The sequence below is a fragment of the Belonocnema kinseyi genome, chromosome 8 (assembly GCF_010883055.1).
Source record: "Belonocnema kinseyi isolate 2016_QV_RU_SX_M_011 chromosome 8, B_treatae_v1, whole genome shotgun sequence".
NCBI lineage: Eukaryota > Metazoa > Arthropoda > Insecta > Hymenoptera > Cynipidae > Belonocnema > Belonocnema kinseyi.
In genome coordinates, this window is record NC_046664.1 from 96637972 (window position 1) to 96654889 (window position 16918).

Here is a 16918-nt window from a genome sequence, read left to right on the forward strand (position 1 = left end):
AAAGCCATTTGGTTTTTTAAACCATAAAATGTTGTGCAGAGTAGCACAAAAGAAGAATAAGAACTAAATTTGATTGTTCGAGAAAAGAAAAATTGTTTTAAGCGTACTAAGTATGCAATATGTTGTAACCTGGAAATTGTGCTTATGGAAAACAATTCAGCATAATTTCCAGATTTTTGAAATACGCAAGTTTAAAAATTGAAGTTTAAAGAATCATTTTCCAAGTTTGAAAAAGTATCTTTAATTTCCTTGAAAAAGTGAACTAAATTCAGCTGTATACAAGTCTATAACATCTACTACAGTGCTACACATATTAGATATATGACAGCTTCTTACATTTCTATGTATTTAAATTTTGCAAATTCACTTGAAATATTCTGAATTTATTTAAATTAAAAAAAAATTTGTATTACTATGAAAATAATTAAATTCATTTGAATGTTCTGTATTCTTTAGAATCACTTTAATTCTCTGAATTCTCTTGCGTTTCTTTGAACTCTTGGCATTTCTTTAAATTCGTTACACTTTCTTTCCTTTAAATTCTTTTGGATTTCTTTAAATTTCTTTCAATTCCTTAATTTTTTTAAATTGTTTAAATTCCTTTGAACTCACGGAATTAATTTAAATTCTTTGAATCTTGTACATTCTGTGCATTCTTCACATCCTTTAAATTCTTGGAATTTTTTGAATGCTTAGAATTGCTTTGACATTCTTTTAAATCCTGAAATTCCTTTACATTTTTTGAATTCTTTCACTTCTTAAAATTCATTTGAATTTTTTTGTTTCCTTTGAAGCTGGTAAACTCTTTAAATTCTTCGAATTATGTTGAAGATCATTAAATTCCTTTGAATCTTTCATATTCTTCAGAATTACTTGAATTCTTTTTGAAATCTCTTAAATCCCTTAAAACTCTTTGAACCCCTTCTAATACTTTGATTTTCTCTGAATTTATTTTAATTCCTTTGAGTTTCTTTCAAATCTGGGAATTCCTTTAAACTATTTGAATTATTTAACTTTTTCGAATCTCTTTGATTTCTTTAAATTCTTAAAACTCATTTGAAGCTTTTAAACTACTTTTAATTCAGGTGTGTCGAAAATTGCTAACGGATAATCCCTCAATATCGATTATTAGAAACTTGTAGATTAGGGGTTATCACTACTTAATTCAGATGTAAAACTGTGTTTGAATCATTCTAAATTCTTTCGAATCCTTCTGAATTTTTTTATATTCTTCCCAATTTCCTTAAATTCCTTTGACGTATTTGGATTGCTTTTGAATTATTTTTAATTCCCACGAGTTCTTTTGCATTCCATTGCAATTTTATAATTGTTTGCATATTTAATACGCCTTGTACAAGTTTTTTTCACAAAATTTAAATGTCAGTGCCGAGTTTTTTTTCTTCGAAAATGATTTATAAGATCATATTTGCTAGAAGATACATTTTGTTCAATTTTGTCTCTAATTTGGATTTTCTCAAGAAATTTTTTCGGTATAAAAGAGTTCAAAACTAGCAAAATTCAGTATAACTTCTATTTTTTTTTAAAATTGTTAGTGTTTTTATTAACTTCAATTTGAATTGAAAAATTAAGATGGCGATGCCCACTTTGGAGTCATGAGTTTCAATGCGCGAAAGAAGGTTGTATTATTTTCCTTGTAATGTTTTTAAAAATGTAATTTCTTTTCAACTATGTACTTAATTATTTTGCATTGTCGCAATAATAAACAGTTCAATACAGAGAATAGCATTTTTTTAGTCTAGTTTTTAGCGAATTTAGCCGAAAATAGCTTGGAAGGGTGGAGATCGCATTTCGGCGAGTCAGTGCAGTCGACAGGGTTCGATCAGCAAAGAGCCAAGCGAAAATCGGGACGAAAGCCAAAGTCGCCAAGCAATTATAGAATTGGATTCGATCGAAGCGTTCGAGGAGGGACACTCCGCCAGATTCGTTTTATTTTAGCTTAGCTTTCGAAGGCATCCGGTTGTGCATTCTCCTCGCGGATCATCGCTTCGACGAAAGTGAGTGTCCTCTTTTGCACATTTTACTCAGCGATTACGACTTGTAAACATCCTGTTTAAGTTCCTCTGGCGGAGCACAAACCCCGATTTTCGTGACACCCTCGGTACTTTGTGATTTATTTTTTTCAAGAATTTATTTCATAGAAACCGGTTTCGGCCTTTTTTATTTATTTTTATTTTTAAATAGCCTCATTTTTGGACGGTTAGTGTTTTGCGTGAAGTATTGTAAATAGTGTTAATTCTTTTGAAAGGATTCTCAGTGGATATGAGTGTTTTTGTAATTTGAGGCTACTGTGATTTTTTAAAGTTGTGTTTTTTTTTTTAATTCGGAAGTGTACATGTGAAATTGTAAACGGACAACGTACACAAAACGATTTTATTCAGAATTGTCTTATCTAGGACGATTTTTAGTTATTTACTTCTTTATATAGGTTTAGCCTTTTGTTTATTAAGTGAATCTATTTTTGAAAGAGTTTCTTTTTGAAAAAGTCAATTTTAATTCGATCTGTTGAAGTTACGTGAACAATCTAGATTCCAAGTGACTAAAATCTAATTGCGAAACACAGTGACTCGGAATTTAGGAGGTTGAAGTTCATGTAACAAAATTCAATGAATAAAAATATTTTAATAAATTTTTAACAATTAATTAATTCATTTGACAAATTTAGTATTTTTTTAAATTTGAATGTTTAATCGGAACCGATAATTATTTTTTATTTATGATTCATATCAGATTCGAGGGGCGTCCTTCGGCAAATTCTGCGAGAAGAACTATTTGATAAATCGACAGCATGGAGGCGATTAAGAAAAGAATTGCAGCATTGAAAATGGAGATGGACCGTGCTAATGAAACGGTAGATACAAATGAAGCGAAGGCCCGTCAGGAAAATTTACGAGCTGATTTGCTATTTGAAGAAGTGCGTGATTTAGAAAGAAAACATGCTCAGATGGAACGAGATTTTGAAGAAACCAAGGCCAACCTTGAAACTCGTTCAGCAGAATTAGAAAGATGTGAGAAAGCTTTTGCAAAAGTGAGTGGAACATTATTTTTTAATAAAAAAAATCTATATGTTATACAATTAATTAAAATTCAACAATTTGACATTCAAATCATCACAAAAATAAACAAATGCTCCCTAAACAATTGTATTTTTTAGGGATGCTTTTATTTTTCTCTTTTGGAGTTTATCCCCTCCCTCCACCCGTTTTGTTTGAATGCTAACAAAAAACTCCTAATTTGGGCAATATCGGTTAATATTTAGGGGTGGCGCAAAGACCATGAAGTTTCCCATTGATTTAACATGGGGAAAAGTCAGTTTTTCGTTAATCTAATATTTCAACGCGATAATATGTTACAAATAATTCCGTGTTTCAGTATATTGTCCAGAATTCGTCAGAGAATAAGAATCAATCATAAATTTTCAGGTTGAATAATTTTAAGTCACACTTATAAGTCCCCAAAGAAAACCCCGTAAGTGACAAAATTTGAATTTTACGTAATATTGCGGTTTATTCACGCTTCTTAAACGTTTAAAAAAAGTAAATAATCATTAAACGGTCATTTAAGAATACACAGTCATTTGTTAATTAATATTCAATTGTTTAAACAATATTAATTTGTTTAAATATATATATATTTTTTAATTAACTTGCGAAATGAACATATTTTCTAGACTTTATGAGTTATTTATTAAATGATAACAATAAAATATGAATAAAATATTTAAAAAAGAAACATTTAATCTTAATAAATTTTCGACCAATTTTAATATTTTTAAGTACTCATTTGTTTATTATGAATACTCGTAGATGTTTAAACAAATTTAAATTATTTAAACAATTTTTTGTTTAAATATTTTATTTTATATATTTTTGAAAGAATGAAATATTTTTTGTTCTACTTAGCTTTATAAGAATAATTTAAAATGTTTAAACTAATTAAGATAGTTCAAACAATTGAATATTACTTAACAAATGACTGGGTATTTTTAAATGACCGATTAATGATTTTTTAAACGTTTAAAAAGCGTGAATAAACCGCAATATTACGTAAAATTCAAGTTTGTCACTTATGGGATTTTCTTTGGGGACCCTTGCGAGTGGCTTAAAATTATTCATCTTCAAAATTTATGATTGATTCTTATTCTCTGAGGAATTTTCAACAATATACTGAAACAAGGAATTATTTGTAACAGGTTATCGCGTTTAAATATTAGATTTATAAAAAGCTGACTTTTTCCCATGTTAAATCAATGGGAAACTTCATGGACTTAGCGCGACCCTCAAATATTTACCGATTTTGCTTAAATTTAGCGGAAATTTTTTTTTGGCATTTAAGCAAAACTGGTGGTTGAAAGCAGAAAAATATTTTAAAAATCCATTAAGTATAAATAAAAACCATCCTAATATTTATACAACTGTAGAATTCTGTCAAATATAAGTTCCGCATTCTAAAATTTTAAACTATAAATATAATGTTATAAAGGATAGATAATAAATAGAATAAATTTAGATAAAAAAAGGTAGAAAATTTGTAAAATAATATTTAAATTGGAGACCTTCAAGGTTTACAATTAAAGGTGTTGAAAATGGAAGATTTTAAAATTAAAATTAAAAAATGTAAAATTTACAATTGATGAAAATGAAAAAGTAAATTTAGTTTGAAAACTAGTTTAAAAGAACCTACGAAAGCATGGAAAAAACGTATGGCGTTCAAATTGATGTTAAAGTTGGTCTATTTGTGCCTGTTGATATTTTTTAGGTTACAACATCTATATTTTTTAACGAACATCTTTATATTGTTTGCTTTAGCAAACCACTCCCTCCCAAATCGGCGTGGTGTGTCATGATTAAACAATTTTTCTTAATTAATGGAAAAATTGTTTGTCTATAATTAATTATTAAATTAAAATAGCATGGATGTGGTAATTTCAAAAAATCGCCGCAGAAATCAAAGCTTTTGAAAATTGAAACTTTCAAAGCTATTCTTATATTCAGCATTTTTTTGCAAATTATATGGAGAATTGTCAAATTACAACATATATTTCGTCCACTAAAATCGGTGAAGTCGCTTTAGGTTAAAAAAATGGTCTCAAAATTTAATTTCCCCTTTCGTAACTCTAAAAAAATTTGAATTCAAGCGTAAATTTTGGGGTAATTGTACATTGGGATGATTCACCTTGTATAGAAAAAAAAGTATTTACGAATCTGAAGACTGTATAAATCTTTATACATATAGAATTATCCCCTTTTGTAACTCATTTATTGGGAATTTTTAAACTCATTTCTAAGGAAAATAATAAGTTTATCTTACTTCCTACATATTTTTTTATATGAACTTTACACACTTTTTGCCTTACAATTGAAAAATTAATAAAATGGTAAAATTGTGGATAATTCAAAAGGGAAACGCTAAACATTTATAAAAGTTGAATTATATTGAATCGTATGAAATTATAAATTAAAGCACTGATGATTTTTTATCTAATTTAAATAGTTCAAGTTGTATATTTTTGAGTTTCAAGCATTAACAGGGGTATTTTATATTAAATTTAAATTTAAACTATTTCAATGTATTTGCTTGTAGGCGGAACAAGACCGAACTTCCATGACGAAAAGAGTTCAGGAGATCGAGGAGCAACTTCAGAAAAAGGAAGAAATGCGTGGAATAGCTACAATTAAATTTGTACGAGCATCTGAACTCGCCGATGACGCGAAAAGGTGAGAAAATTGCATTTTAGGAAGACAAATAATATGTCTTTAGATTATGAATAAAAATTCTCAACTGTAACTCTATTTCCCTGTTTCATGATTAGAAAATCGATTTAAAATTCGATAACTTTTATATGTTTATTTGTTTATTTGTATGATAAGGAGACGTCCATATATCACGTCACGCTTTCAGGAGGGTGGGATGGTTTAGGAGGGACTATTATGGTTCGCGGAATATTACATACAATTTTTTGAAGTTTTATAATTTACTTTAACAAATAGTAAATAATATAAGAGGGTAGAGAAGATTGAAACAGATTATTTATCAGGAATAGCTGTGATTAAAAAAAATTGTTCAGATGTTACTTTTGGCCACCGTAGTGGCTTTGAATGATTTTAAAGTATACAAAATTAAATTTCCTATATGGGTTCCACAATTATTGCGAATTTTTCAGGTATATAGTCTTTGATAACAAATAACAATATTAATTTATATTTTCGAAAAAATATGTTTTTACCAAGTAAGGATTTTTTGAGATACCAACAGAAATTACGTATTTCTGGATTTGGTTAATGGGACACTTATTTACAATTTTTTTTAGAAGTATTTTTCAGAAAATTATTTCTATACGAACGGAAGAAACATACCTCTATATCTTTGAAAGTCAAAACATTTTTTAAATTTTGTTCTTAGACCACGTCAAAATAGTAAAAAATTTAACTTAGTATTATTAAATGTTATAAAGTTTCTATTCTATTTTTATTGATATTTCAAAAATTCCTAACTTCATAAAAAATCATTTTGTCTATAATATGATTTTATATTATTATATTTCATTGAAAACTGTGCAAATGTAAAATTGGCAATAATTTTTACACACATAGAAAAATGGGAAAATTTGGAAATAAGGGAAAAGTTAGGGAACTTTGGTGGTTAGTAAAATTTTGGAAATATCAGGGATTTTGAAAAAATGGCAAAATTAAGTGAATTTTAGGAATTTCAAAAATAATCAAGACTGCCACTCAGTTACTTTTAGTTGACTTTTTCTCAAATGACTTTTAGTAACTTCTTGAAGATATTTTATTTTACTATTACTTAAATGGTTAATCCCTATTGAATTCATTTACCCCTTTCTGAATTTTTGTGAATGCTTTTGAACTCTTTTAAAGTCTTTTTAAAAATCCACAGAACTTATTAATAGATTTCAATAATTTTAAGGTATTTCAAAGAATCTTGAGGATTTATTGGTATTTTTAAGAATTCCGAGGAATTTCCAAGATCTTGGCAAAGTTTCAATGGATTTTAAAGAGTTTAATCACAAGAAGTGAGGAATTTGGCAGAGATTACAAAATTGGAAGAGATATTATAATATTTGTTTAAAATTCATTTTTCTTGAATTTTTGTAGACTGATTTCAAACTTACTAAATTTAATGATTTTTTCATATTTTTGAATTATTTTAATTTATTTACATTTTTACAAATTTAAGTTGAATGGTTTTGAAGTCTTATAATTAAAATTGATTTGAATTCCTTTAAACCCAAAAGAACATTAGTGACATTATTAATCCACACTACTTACTATTGGTCAGGGAAAATGGCAAATTAGTCAGGTGAAAATCAGGAAATTTGGAAAATGAATTTTTGCGGCCTCTGTGAAACGTTGTGCTTATATTGGAAAAACTGTTCTTCTCTATTGTTACACTAACGTTACAAGGGAGGAGGGAGAGTCGAAAAATCGTCCAAAAAAGGGTTGTGTAATACATTGGCGACCCTTATGTAAATAGTATTTAAGTTTCTTTTTAATTGGTGAGAATAATATATTTTTTTTATGAATTTGGAATTTTATTCTTGATGGTAAATCATTTATTTATTCCAGAATGTGTAAAGTGCTGGAAGAAAGGAGTAAGCAGGACGAAGAGAGAACGGAAAAACTGTCAAATGAGCTGAAAGATGCAAGATTAATTGCCGAGGACGCCGACTCAAAATCTGAAGAAATTTCGAGGAAGCTGCAGTTTGTTGAAGAAGAACTAGAAGCTGCGGAGGAGAGAGTGAAGACTAGTGAAGCGTCAGTATTTGTTTTACGGTGTCCAAAGTATGGGCTAAAATTAAACTCACAATCAGGAAGCAGTCCCTGCATAAGTGCGTTTCCAAAATTCTTCCCCGGGTCATCAACCTTTTTTCTTTTACCTCTTCCTTTCTGCTTGCAGGAAAATTATTGAACGAGAGGATGAGCTCTTCATTGTGCAAAATATTGTCAAGTCTTTGGAAGTCTCAGAAGAAAAAGTAATTTCTCACAATATTTCACTTTCGTTCTTGACATTTTTGATACTTTTTATTTGTAAATTGGATCTTGTTTCTAAAAATCGTACATTGTTTTAGGCTAACCGCCGAGTGGAGGAATTCAAGCAGGAATTGAAGGATACGAAACTACAGTTTAAGATGACAGAAAAGCGAGCTATACATGCTGAGAGGACAGTGAAGGCGCTTATGAGAGAGGTGGACAGAAAAGAAGGTAGCGAATCATTTTATTTAGATGGTGAAATTTTAACATGTCGAAATAATAATAATAATAATAATAATAATAATAATAATAATAATAATAATAATAATAATAATAAGTTCGCAATAGTTCGTAGATATTTATTTGTTAGAAAAATGCAATGTATAATTTTTTTCTTGTATTTCTCGTTATTCGCACATCTAATTTTTATTTATTATTGCAGACGAACTGAGAGAAGAAAAGGAAAAGTACAGGGCGATGTGCGACGATCTGGACTTGACCTACGCTGAAATGACGGGATTCTAGTGCACAGCAAACTTAAGATTACTAACTTTTTTACTCTTGCGCTTCTCTTGCGTTCGCTATTCAAAATGAAAATGCTTATCGCTTTCTTTCGATACGCTGCTTTCATGTTTTCTGCTGCGATAAACTACAATAGGCACAAATTTGCTATAAGATCAAAGCTTCTAGAGCTTTTGGATGCTTTGTTTAAGAATTAGGAGTGCATCGCGTTTGATTATTTTATTGTTAGCAATCATTATCGCTTCGCTTCATATGCTGTTCAGCCAAGATCAATTGTCTATGAATGAAGGTCAGTTGTTGGTCTGACGATTTCGTTTATTTTTCAGGAACAATCGTGGAAGTCTTGATACACCAATCTCGCCCTTAAGGTATATATCATATTTTCCTAAATCTCGTTAGGTTTTTAATGCTGTACGTAAATCTGTATTTTCAATAAATACCATTCAAGAATCTGAACGGATGTTTCTCTTCCTGTAGAGGTAAGATTCATTTGTTTTATTTCAAAAGGAAAGAAAATAGTAGAATACAATTAATTACGACGCCAGGAAAAGTTTAATAAAATAAAGCACATAATGCTGAGGTATAGTCACGTAAATGAGGAAATTTGTCATATTTTCAATTTTATCTAAGGTGAACATTCTTCTTTCGAAATTTGTGTTAAGTAATAATTTAAAAACTTTCTTGAGTTGTAATTATTGTTGTTTTCTCTCCCCCCACTCCCACATATACCGAAAAAATTCAAATAGGTACTTCTAAAAATTGAAGATTAAAAATATTTTCGATTTTTGCACATAAAGTATGTTTTTAATTAAGTTAAAATTCAGAGTTTTTATGAAATAATTTTCCGGGTGAAGAATATGTCCTTTAAGTTTTATTAAATAAAGTTATATTAATTCAAAAATAAAAAAAAATGAGTTAAATTGTTTAGCGATTTAATTTAATTGAATTTCTAAAATAATGTTAAAAGAATATTTTCATCCTTAAGTTCAAAAACGTGTGGAGAAAATGGTCAAACTTTCTAGGTCGTTAAAAATGGTTTCCACAGGAAAAACTTTTGTCTTTATAATATTTTTTTTCGAAAATCGAATTTTTCTTTCAAAAAATGCATAATACTTTTTAGTTTAGTTTGGTTTAAAAAAAGGATTGTATCATTTTTCTACCAAACGATGTCAGTATTTCATTCGGAACAGTTCTTTTGAGTCACATTTGAGTAAAAAAGTCTAATTTGAAATCATTTGGTTTTAAATTAGTAATTTTGAGTTATGTATTCTGAAAAACTCAAGTTTCAAATTTTTCAGTTTTGTAGACGTGAATTTTAAGTTTAAAAATACTGAAGATATCTAATCAGAAAGATTTTTGTTATTTTGAATCTGTTGAATTTTGGGTTTTCATGCCTTAAATGTACTTAACATTTTTGAACTTGGTAAACTTGCATTTCGGATACATTTATTTTTTTTTGGATAAAAATCTTGTATGGGCATTATAAAATAAAACTTCAAATTTGCCTGTAGTCCATCAAATTGAAAATGATGAGATCTTGAACTCTTTCAGATTAAAATTTTACTATTTTTGAGGCTTTGTAGTGAAACTTTATATAGGTCATATACAGGTATGGGTATAGGTATACGTATATAACTGAAGGCCCGAAAATAAAATATTTTCAAGTTTATTCAATTACATTTTGAATAATTTACAGGTTGTCTATTCTTGAAGGTTGCTAATTTGAATTTATTCCATTTTGAAATTTGTATTTCTGTACTTAACTTTCAAGCTAAAATTAGAAAATAAAATCATTCTTAAATAATTAATTTAAATTAAATAAATAAAGATTGTAGACCTGCAAAAGATCGTTCAGTAAAAATTTGAAACGTTTAAAGGCATGCGAAGAAGTCAGGGAATTCGTTCTAGTCTAAGTAAAGAGTTCGACAGCGTTGTTCTTTTGCATTACTTCGAGTCTATAAAGCAACGATCACTTCGGTCTTCGAGTACAGTAACCCGTAAGCCTTTGATTTGAAAGTTAGTGAAAATCAGTAGCTCTTTAATATTTAAGCAAATTTATTATAATAAAATCAAGGAGAATTTTAATTTGTACAAAAAGTTGATATTTTATTGATCAGTGGAAAGAGTGGAAATTGACTTATCATATTTAAATTTAATGCGGATAATTTATTTTTAATTAATTGTGAAGAATAGAATTTAGTGCAATGAATGCGATTAAGAAGAGATTGCAGACTTTGAAGATTGAAAAGGATCTTGCCTTAGAGAGAGCTGATGTTTGTGATCAACAATCTAAGGCAGCTAATAGAAGAGAAGAAAAATTGATGGATGAAGTTCGAGAGCTGGCTAAAAAATTAATGCAGATGCAGCAAGATTTGAAACTTAATAAAAGTCAACTTGTTCAGTCGAATTTGAATTTGGAGAGGAAGGAAAAGGCTTTCTTATCTGTTAGTTGAATTTTCGGATGTTTCATTTTAAATCAGAATTAGCGCAAAGCTTAGTTTGAAAAAGTTATAAAACTGATCAAGAATTAAAGACATTTTATTATTTGTTAAAGATAAAGAAAAATTCACAATTTAAAATGTGAATTACATACTATAGTAATTATCAAATCAAATTTTAGTTTCTTAAGCTGTTACAACAGTTTAAGAATCCCAAAATTAAACCTAAATATAAATATGTTTATTAATAACTAAATGAGAATTCGAACATATTTTCATTACAAATATTTATCGAGATTAAAGTATTTTTTAATAAATAGAAGATTTTTTATTTTATTTTATTTTTTACTTTTAATAGGCACAATCTGAATTGGCTATGCTGAATAGAAAAATGCAACAATGCGTGGCAAATCTAGAAAAGTCTGAGGAACGACGATTGACTGCTCAAGCAAAACTTACGAAAGCTTTGGAGACTGCCGAGGACGCTAAAAGGTTTGTCTTTGATAAATATAAAATTTTATCACATTTTTAAATTTGGAGTACAACTTTATGATGGAACAGTTCAAAAACATTGTCACTGCTTAATTTGACGATTTTTCTACATTTTTAATCTTAATCTTAAGGAATTTTATTATAGTCAAAAAACTTGAGTTAATATAACGAGATTCTTAACGCAATTATTTGCTTCATTTTTTATTATTTAATTATTTAGAAATTAAAACATTCTGAACATTTTATTTTTAGCTAGCCTTATTAATAAACAAATTGTAAATTGAATTTCTTACATTTTTCTGTTCATATAAGTTTTTTATTTAGACATTTTTTCACAATTCTTTTACAAATTTTTCAAGATTGCCGAAAGGATGAAGTGTGTGTTTTGATTTTTCTTGCTACTTGTTTTGAATTAAAGATATTTGCGATGTTTCCTAATTTTTTTTAATTAGTCAAGATTTCAATGGGGAAGGGCTTAATTTTGTATAGACAAATCTTAGAAGTCTAAAATTATATAATAATTTAATTTTAGAATCTGCAAGGTTTTGGAAACAAGGAGCAAACAGGATGAAGAAAGAATGGATCAGTTGACTGATAAATTAAGAGAAGCAAGAATCATTGCCGAGGATGCAGATAATAAATCGGATGAAATATCCAGGAAACTAGCTTTCGTTGAAGATGAACTAGAAATTGCTGAAGACAGGGTCAAAACCAGTGAATCGTATGTAACTTTTTACTTAAATAATTTAAATATATAAGTCTATATTATAAAACATTATTACCATAAAAGATTATTTTATTTCAGAAAAATCGCTGAACGTGAAGATGAGCTTTTCATTGTTGGGAACATCCTCAGATCTTTGGAAGTATCTGAAGAAAAAGTAAACCATATGCATATAAATACTTTCTATTCATTTTATTTTTTTCTTCTTATATCGCATAATTTCTATTTTTTCTAAAAGGCTAATCAGAGGGTTGAAGAATTCAAAGAACAGCTCGCGAGTCTCAAAGATAAATTGAAGGAGTCAGAAAAACGAGCCATTTTCGCCGAAAAATCAGTCAAATCTTATATGGAAGAACTGGAAATGAGAGAAGGTCTCTATATAAAACTAAATTATTTTATATACATTTTGTAGAGAACAAAATTTATAATAAAAATATTTCTTTAGATCGTCTGCGCAAAGAGAAAGCTAAATTTCGATACATCTGTGACGATTTGGACTCTACCTTTTCGACACTTACTGGATATTAGGATATTCTACATATTCATTCTTATTTAAAGAAAGAAAATCTTACTAAAAAAATGTTCAAAAATACAAGCCTCCTTACTTTAATAATAATATTAATTTGAAGTTGTAACTCTTTAGGTAAGTAAATATCACAATAAAATTCTTTCAACAACAAGATATGGCTTAAAAAAGTAGAAACATCTCGGAGAGCTTTATACGATATCAGTTTATTGATTCGTTTCTATATTCAACACAATGCTTCCACAACGTTGTATTGCTTTAATACAGTTAAGAATTCTCACGAGCATTACTCGTTCATACTCACATTTTTATTCTCACAACGAGGAAATTCTCCAGACTAGATACATTTTTTAATCGATTGGTCATCTTAAACCGAATTTCGGGTCCTCGGGTAAGCACACACTCCATCTCGTCTTCTACAAGCCAGCAGCATGATTTTAATTCAGTAAAATTTAAATTCAATCAATTTTCCTTGTATTACTTCTAAAAACACTTTTTTTATAATCTAAAATGGTTCAAGACATAAGTTCAAATATCATTTTGCGTTAAGCATCAATTTATCTTCTTCTAAGGGGCCATCCTAAACGTTAAAATTTAACGTCCACCTTACTGACGTTATTGACATTAAAAAGAACGTACGCGCCTTATTCGCTTTAATTGAAACCGTCATACTACAAATCGCGTAAACTTATAGTGTGAATACAGTGATAGCACTATGCAGCGTTCTGACTTTTAGTGGACCTTATATTAATTATTTCTTATGTTTGAGAAATTATTTGAGTTTGATTTCCTATTAGTATTTTCGTCGACATTTTCGTGTTTTGTTCCTTTCATTAATAATATATCTGTAAACAAACTTGTAAATATGTGGAATTTGTTTTGCGGAACTAGGGCGAATAATTCTAACTTTCAGCTCGATGAAATAATTATAATTACAATTTCAAATCAATATTTTCGACGGTCCATTAATCTAGCACCTCCAGAACCAAATTTCGAAATTCCTCATAGCTCAGAATTTTGGCCTATTTTTGAGATTTTTTTTGTACGCTATATAAAATTTTTGCGCTTCTGCTTTTTTCAAAAAATTAGTTTTCTTGTGGAGGTGCTACCTTACGTAAACCTAGAACTTCCACATCCAAAAATACAAAATAATAAAAATCCAATTACACCCGAATTTCGGGTGAACTTTCAAATTAGCAAATGAATTCAATGGCAACAAATGAATTGTTCAATTGGAGTAATCAAATTTTCAGTGAAAGAAAACTTTTCATGATAAAAAAAACCAATATTAAAAAAGCATTCACATTTTAAAACAGAGTTATAAATAAAATGATGATTTTGTAACTAGAATAATAATAATTTCGACCACAAAATAAGTTTTCAACTGGGAAGATTAATTTCTACCAAAAAAGGTGACTTTGCATTTAAAAAGATAAATTGTCCACAAAAAATTTGATAATTACATTTTCAGGTTAAACAATGTTCAACCAAACTAATACGTAATTTACTCGATTGTGATGTGAAAATTTATTTAAAAAATTTAATTTTTTTTTAATTTGAATTTTAAGTAAGAAAAAAGTAGCGCAAGTAGGTCAAAGGCACAAGAAAAAACTATAAATTATGAGGAAATGGAATACGCTTCCCGCACCAAAAATAAAATTCAGGTCAATTCCTGGATTTTTTCAAGTTCCCGGACGATTCCCGGATTTCCTTAAATTTCCGCATATTAGACACCCTATCATTTTATTTTTATTCATCAATAATTGATTATTACTTTATAAGATTTGAGTATTTGATCGATGATTTCCATTTTTACATAAAAAAAAAAAAAATAAAAATGAACAAGTACAAAAAAACTAGTAATTATGTCTTACTCCCCAGCAAACGTTGTGATTTTTGCTTTATTTTTCAATGTTACATATTTTACGAAATTGATTATAATTAACTAATTACTCTCTGACTGTTTCAAAATAGGACGTGATACAAATTCACACAGTTAACACACAGCTTTTTCATTGACGCGTTTTATGAGACGCTTTATGAGACAGCGCGATACACTATTTTCGTTATTTCGTACGTTATTCACGTTCCGAACACTATTTTCATTCTCTTCCTTAAATTTGCGTTCCTGTTACGGAAAATACCTTATTTTCTTTATGCTTCTTACTGATCTTTCTAAATAACGAGTTACATTAAACCTCGCATTAAACTCACAATGATTCCGTATCGCCTTTATTATTTACAGTAATTCTTTGCATTAATTACACTGATTCGAGAGTGATTTGCCCCTCGGGATGGCCCCTAAAGTACTATTCGCTAATTAGGGATAATTGGTATTCTATAACGTCACGTAATACTGACCAGCCCGTATTTATTTTCCGTCATATTCTTATACCAAAGAAAACATGTCGTTGAAATTTTGAGCCAACAAAGCAGAAAATCTATTAGAGCTTCGCTGTCTGGCCTATTTAAGTTTGCATTTGGTTTAAATAAGGCATTATTATTAATTCGTAACTTAGAATTAATGTGTAAACTGGGTTTAGGGCCCAGACAAAAACATATTGAATGAGGGTACTAACGCCTGTTTCCACGTACATTTGAAGTAAGAAATTAATAAAAACTAAATGCTAACTAAATTTTTGACATGCTGCTGTTTTGAAGTACCTAATTTTAACACCACTACTTCCACATCAACATTTTGTACACAGTAATTGTTGCAATCATATTGCCACAACAATAGTAATTAATAGTTCGTTTGATTTGCATTCGATTGAACTTTGAGCTCACCTCTCTTACTCTGTCCCAGAATTAGTAATTATCGCATGAACCCTTATTTATCGACCAAGTATCGTAGAAAAAAGATTGGTGGTGTAGTCGGTCGGAGACTTATTCGACATTAAAAAATAATGTATAAAAATTGTGGCGGGCCAAAAACCCGCCTGGAATAAACAGTCGACGCACGATTAGGATCATAATTAGTTCAAGTTTGATTTGCGTGCTTCTTCTCTTATATACATGTAATATAATATTTATCTACGTGTAGGTTTGCAGTCCATCGTATTTTCGTCGTTTATTTTGATATTCCTTAAAATGAGAGTTTTTAAAGAAAAATTACATTTTTCTTAAGACACAATATTCTTCAAATTTGATAAATTCGAAGAAATGAGAAAATATTTTTGAAATAACTTTCCATTTTCAAAAACCTGGATAAAATCTGAAAGTAGCTAAAATCAGATAACATTTTTCTTTTAGAAGAAATTTATAAAATTGAAAACGACGAATGCACGGAAATGACAACAAATTCTCGTTTCCGGTGTCGGTCTTCTCTCACATACAAATAGAAGTCTTACATGATATTAACGGATCTAAATAATCAACGTTTATACGTACGTATTATATAAACTTTACAATGCAACAGAGCCCAACGTTAAAGATCCTCTCTACAATCTTTTTTATTCTCCCTTTGATTCATTTCCATACTAATGCCCACCTCCAGTTTGCAAATCACTAGTCTTTATTTTATTTTTTATCATCTCATTCTATTGTCCCCAATTTGTATCCTGTGCGCATCGGAAACTCTGTTGATACGAATAATAGGATGGACTAGAAAATTAAAACTGTAAGAATAAAAAGTGCCCTGCGATCTAAAAAGCTTACATTTGGGATCTCTCATAAATAGTGTAGAATTATTAATTGATTTATCACTCAATTATAATGCAACTTTGAAGGGAAATAAAAATGAAGATACGTTTTGTAACTTTTATAACCCACTGGAAGAAATAATTTTTGCACATTCAATTTTTGCTCAAATTTGTTACAAAAGCATTTGATGTGAAGATTCATTTTCACATTAAAAAACTTTTTGGATCGCGTCCTAAAAATGATTGAAAAATCGATTATGTAATCTTGTACATTTCAACTAATTAGGATAACTGAAAGTTCGAAATAAACAAAATGGCGGCGATTTTAATTAAAATAAGAGAGGCCATTTAAAAAATAAATTAAATTAAATAAATTAAATTTGTTGGGTTAGCACTTAAAATAGTTTGAATCAAATGTTAGTATCAATCATATTAGATGTTACGCTTTAAGTTTAAGTATTAGAAGAATAAACGATACTATAATGTTCTTATATCGACTATTTCATACGAATACAAAGTCCAACACATATATTAACGGCCATATAACAACATTTTTAAAAATCAAA

At 28.8% G+C, this 16918-nt stretch overlaps 2 protein-coding genes across 4 annotated transcripts; both read left to right on the forward strand.

The window, feature by feature from the left end:
- Positions 1-1870: 1870 nt before the first annotated feature.
- Positions 1871-8987, forward strand: LOC117178832 (tropomyosin-2-like). 3 transcript variants are annotated; one of them, XM_033370332.1, is made up of 7 exons: positions 1871-2015; positions 2749-3046; positions 5602-5735; positions 7605-7793; positions 7936-8011; positions 8108-8240; positions 8452-8987. In XM_033370332.1, the coding sequence occupies exons 2-7, from the start codon at positions 2807-2809 to the stop codon at positions 8532-8534; spliced, it is 855 nt and encodes a 284-aa protein (XP_033226223.1). In that variant the 5' UTR covers positions 1871-2015; positions 2749-2806; the 3' UTR covers positions 8535-8987. The 3 variants fall into 3 exon arrangements, 2 of the variants coding, with proteins under 2 accessions (XP_033226223.1, XP_033226222.1); XR_004467833.1 differs by having other exon boundaries at positions 2000-2119; positions 7605-7867; XM_033370331.1 differs by having other exon boundaries at positions 2000-2119.
- Positions 8988-10735: 1748 nt separating this feature from the next.
- LOC117178866 (tropomyosin-2-like) lies at positions 10736-12803 on the forward strand. Its single transcript, XM_033370379.1, has 6 exons — positions 10736-10975; positions 11328-11461; positions 11994-12182; positions 12267-12342; positions 12424-12556; positions 12631-12803. The coding sequence occupies exons 1-6, from the start codon at positions 10736-10738 to the stop codon at positions 12711-12713; spliced, it is 855 nt and encodes a 284-aa protein (XP_033226270.1). The 3' UTR covers positions 12714-12803.
- Positions 12804-16918: the final 4115 nt, after the last annotated feature.

Excerpts from the sequence above, each read along its gene's own strand:
- LOC117178832 (XM_033370332.1), top strand. The coding sequence starts at position 2,807 with ATGGAGGCGATTAAGAAAAGAATTGCAGCATTGAAAATGGAGATGGAC. Across the intron at positions 5,736-7,604 it reads CTCGCCGATGACGCGAAAAG|AATGTGTAAAGTGCTGGAAG; the intron begins GTGAGAAAATTG and ends TATTTATTCCAG. Across the intron at positions 7,794-7,935 it reads AGAGTGAAGACTAGTGAAGC|GAAAATTATTGAACGAGAGG; the intron begins GTCAGTATTTGT and ends TTCTGCTTGCAG.
- LOC117178866 (XM_033370379.1), top strand. The coding sequence starts at position 10,736 with ATGAATGCGATTAAGAAGAGATTGCAGACTTTGAAGATTGAAAAGGAT. Across the intron at positions 12,183-12,266 it reads AGGGTCAAAACCAGTGAATC|AAAAATCGCTGAACGTGAAG; the intron begins GTATGTAACTTT and ends ATTTTATTTCAG. Across the intron at positions 12,343-12,423 it reads TGGAAGTATCTGAAGAAAAA|GCTAATCAGAGGGTTGAAGA; the intron begins GTAAACCATATG and ends TTTTTCTAAAAG.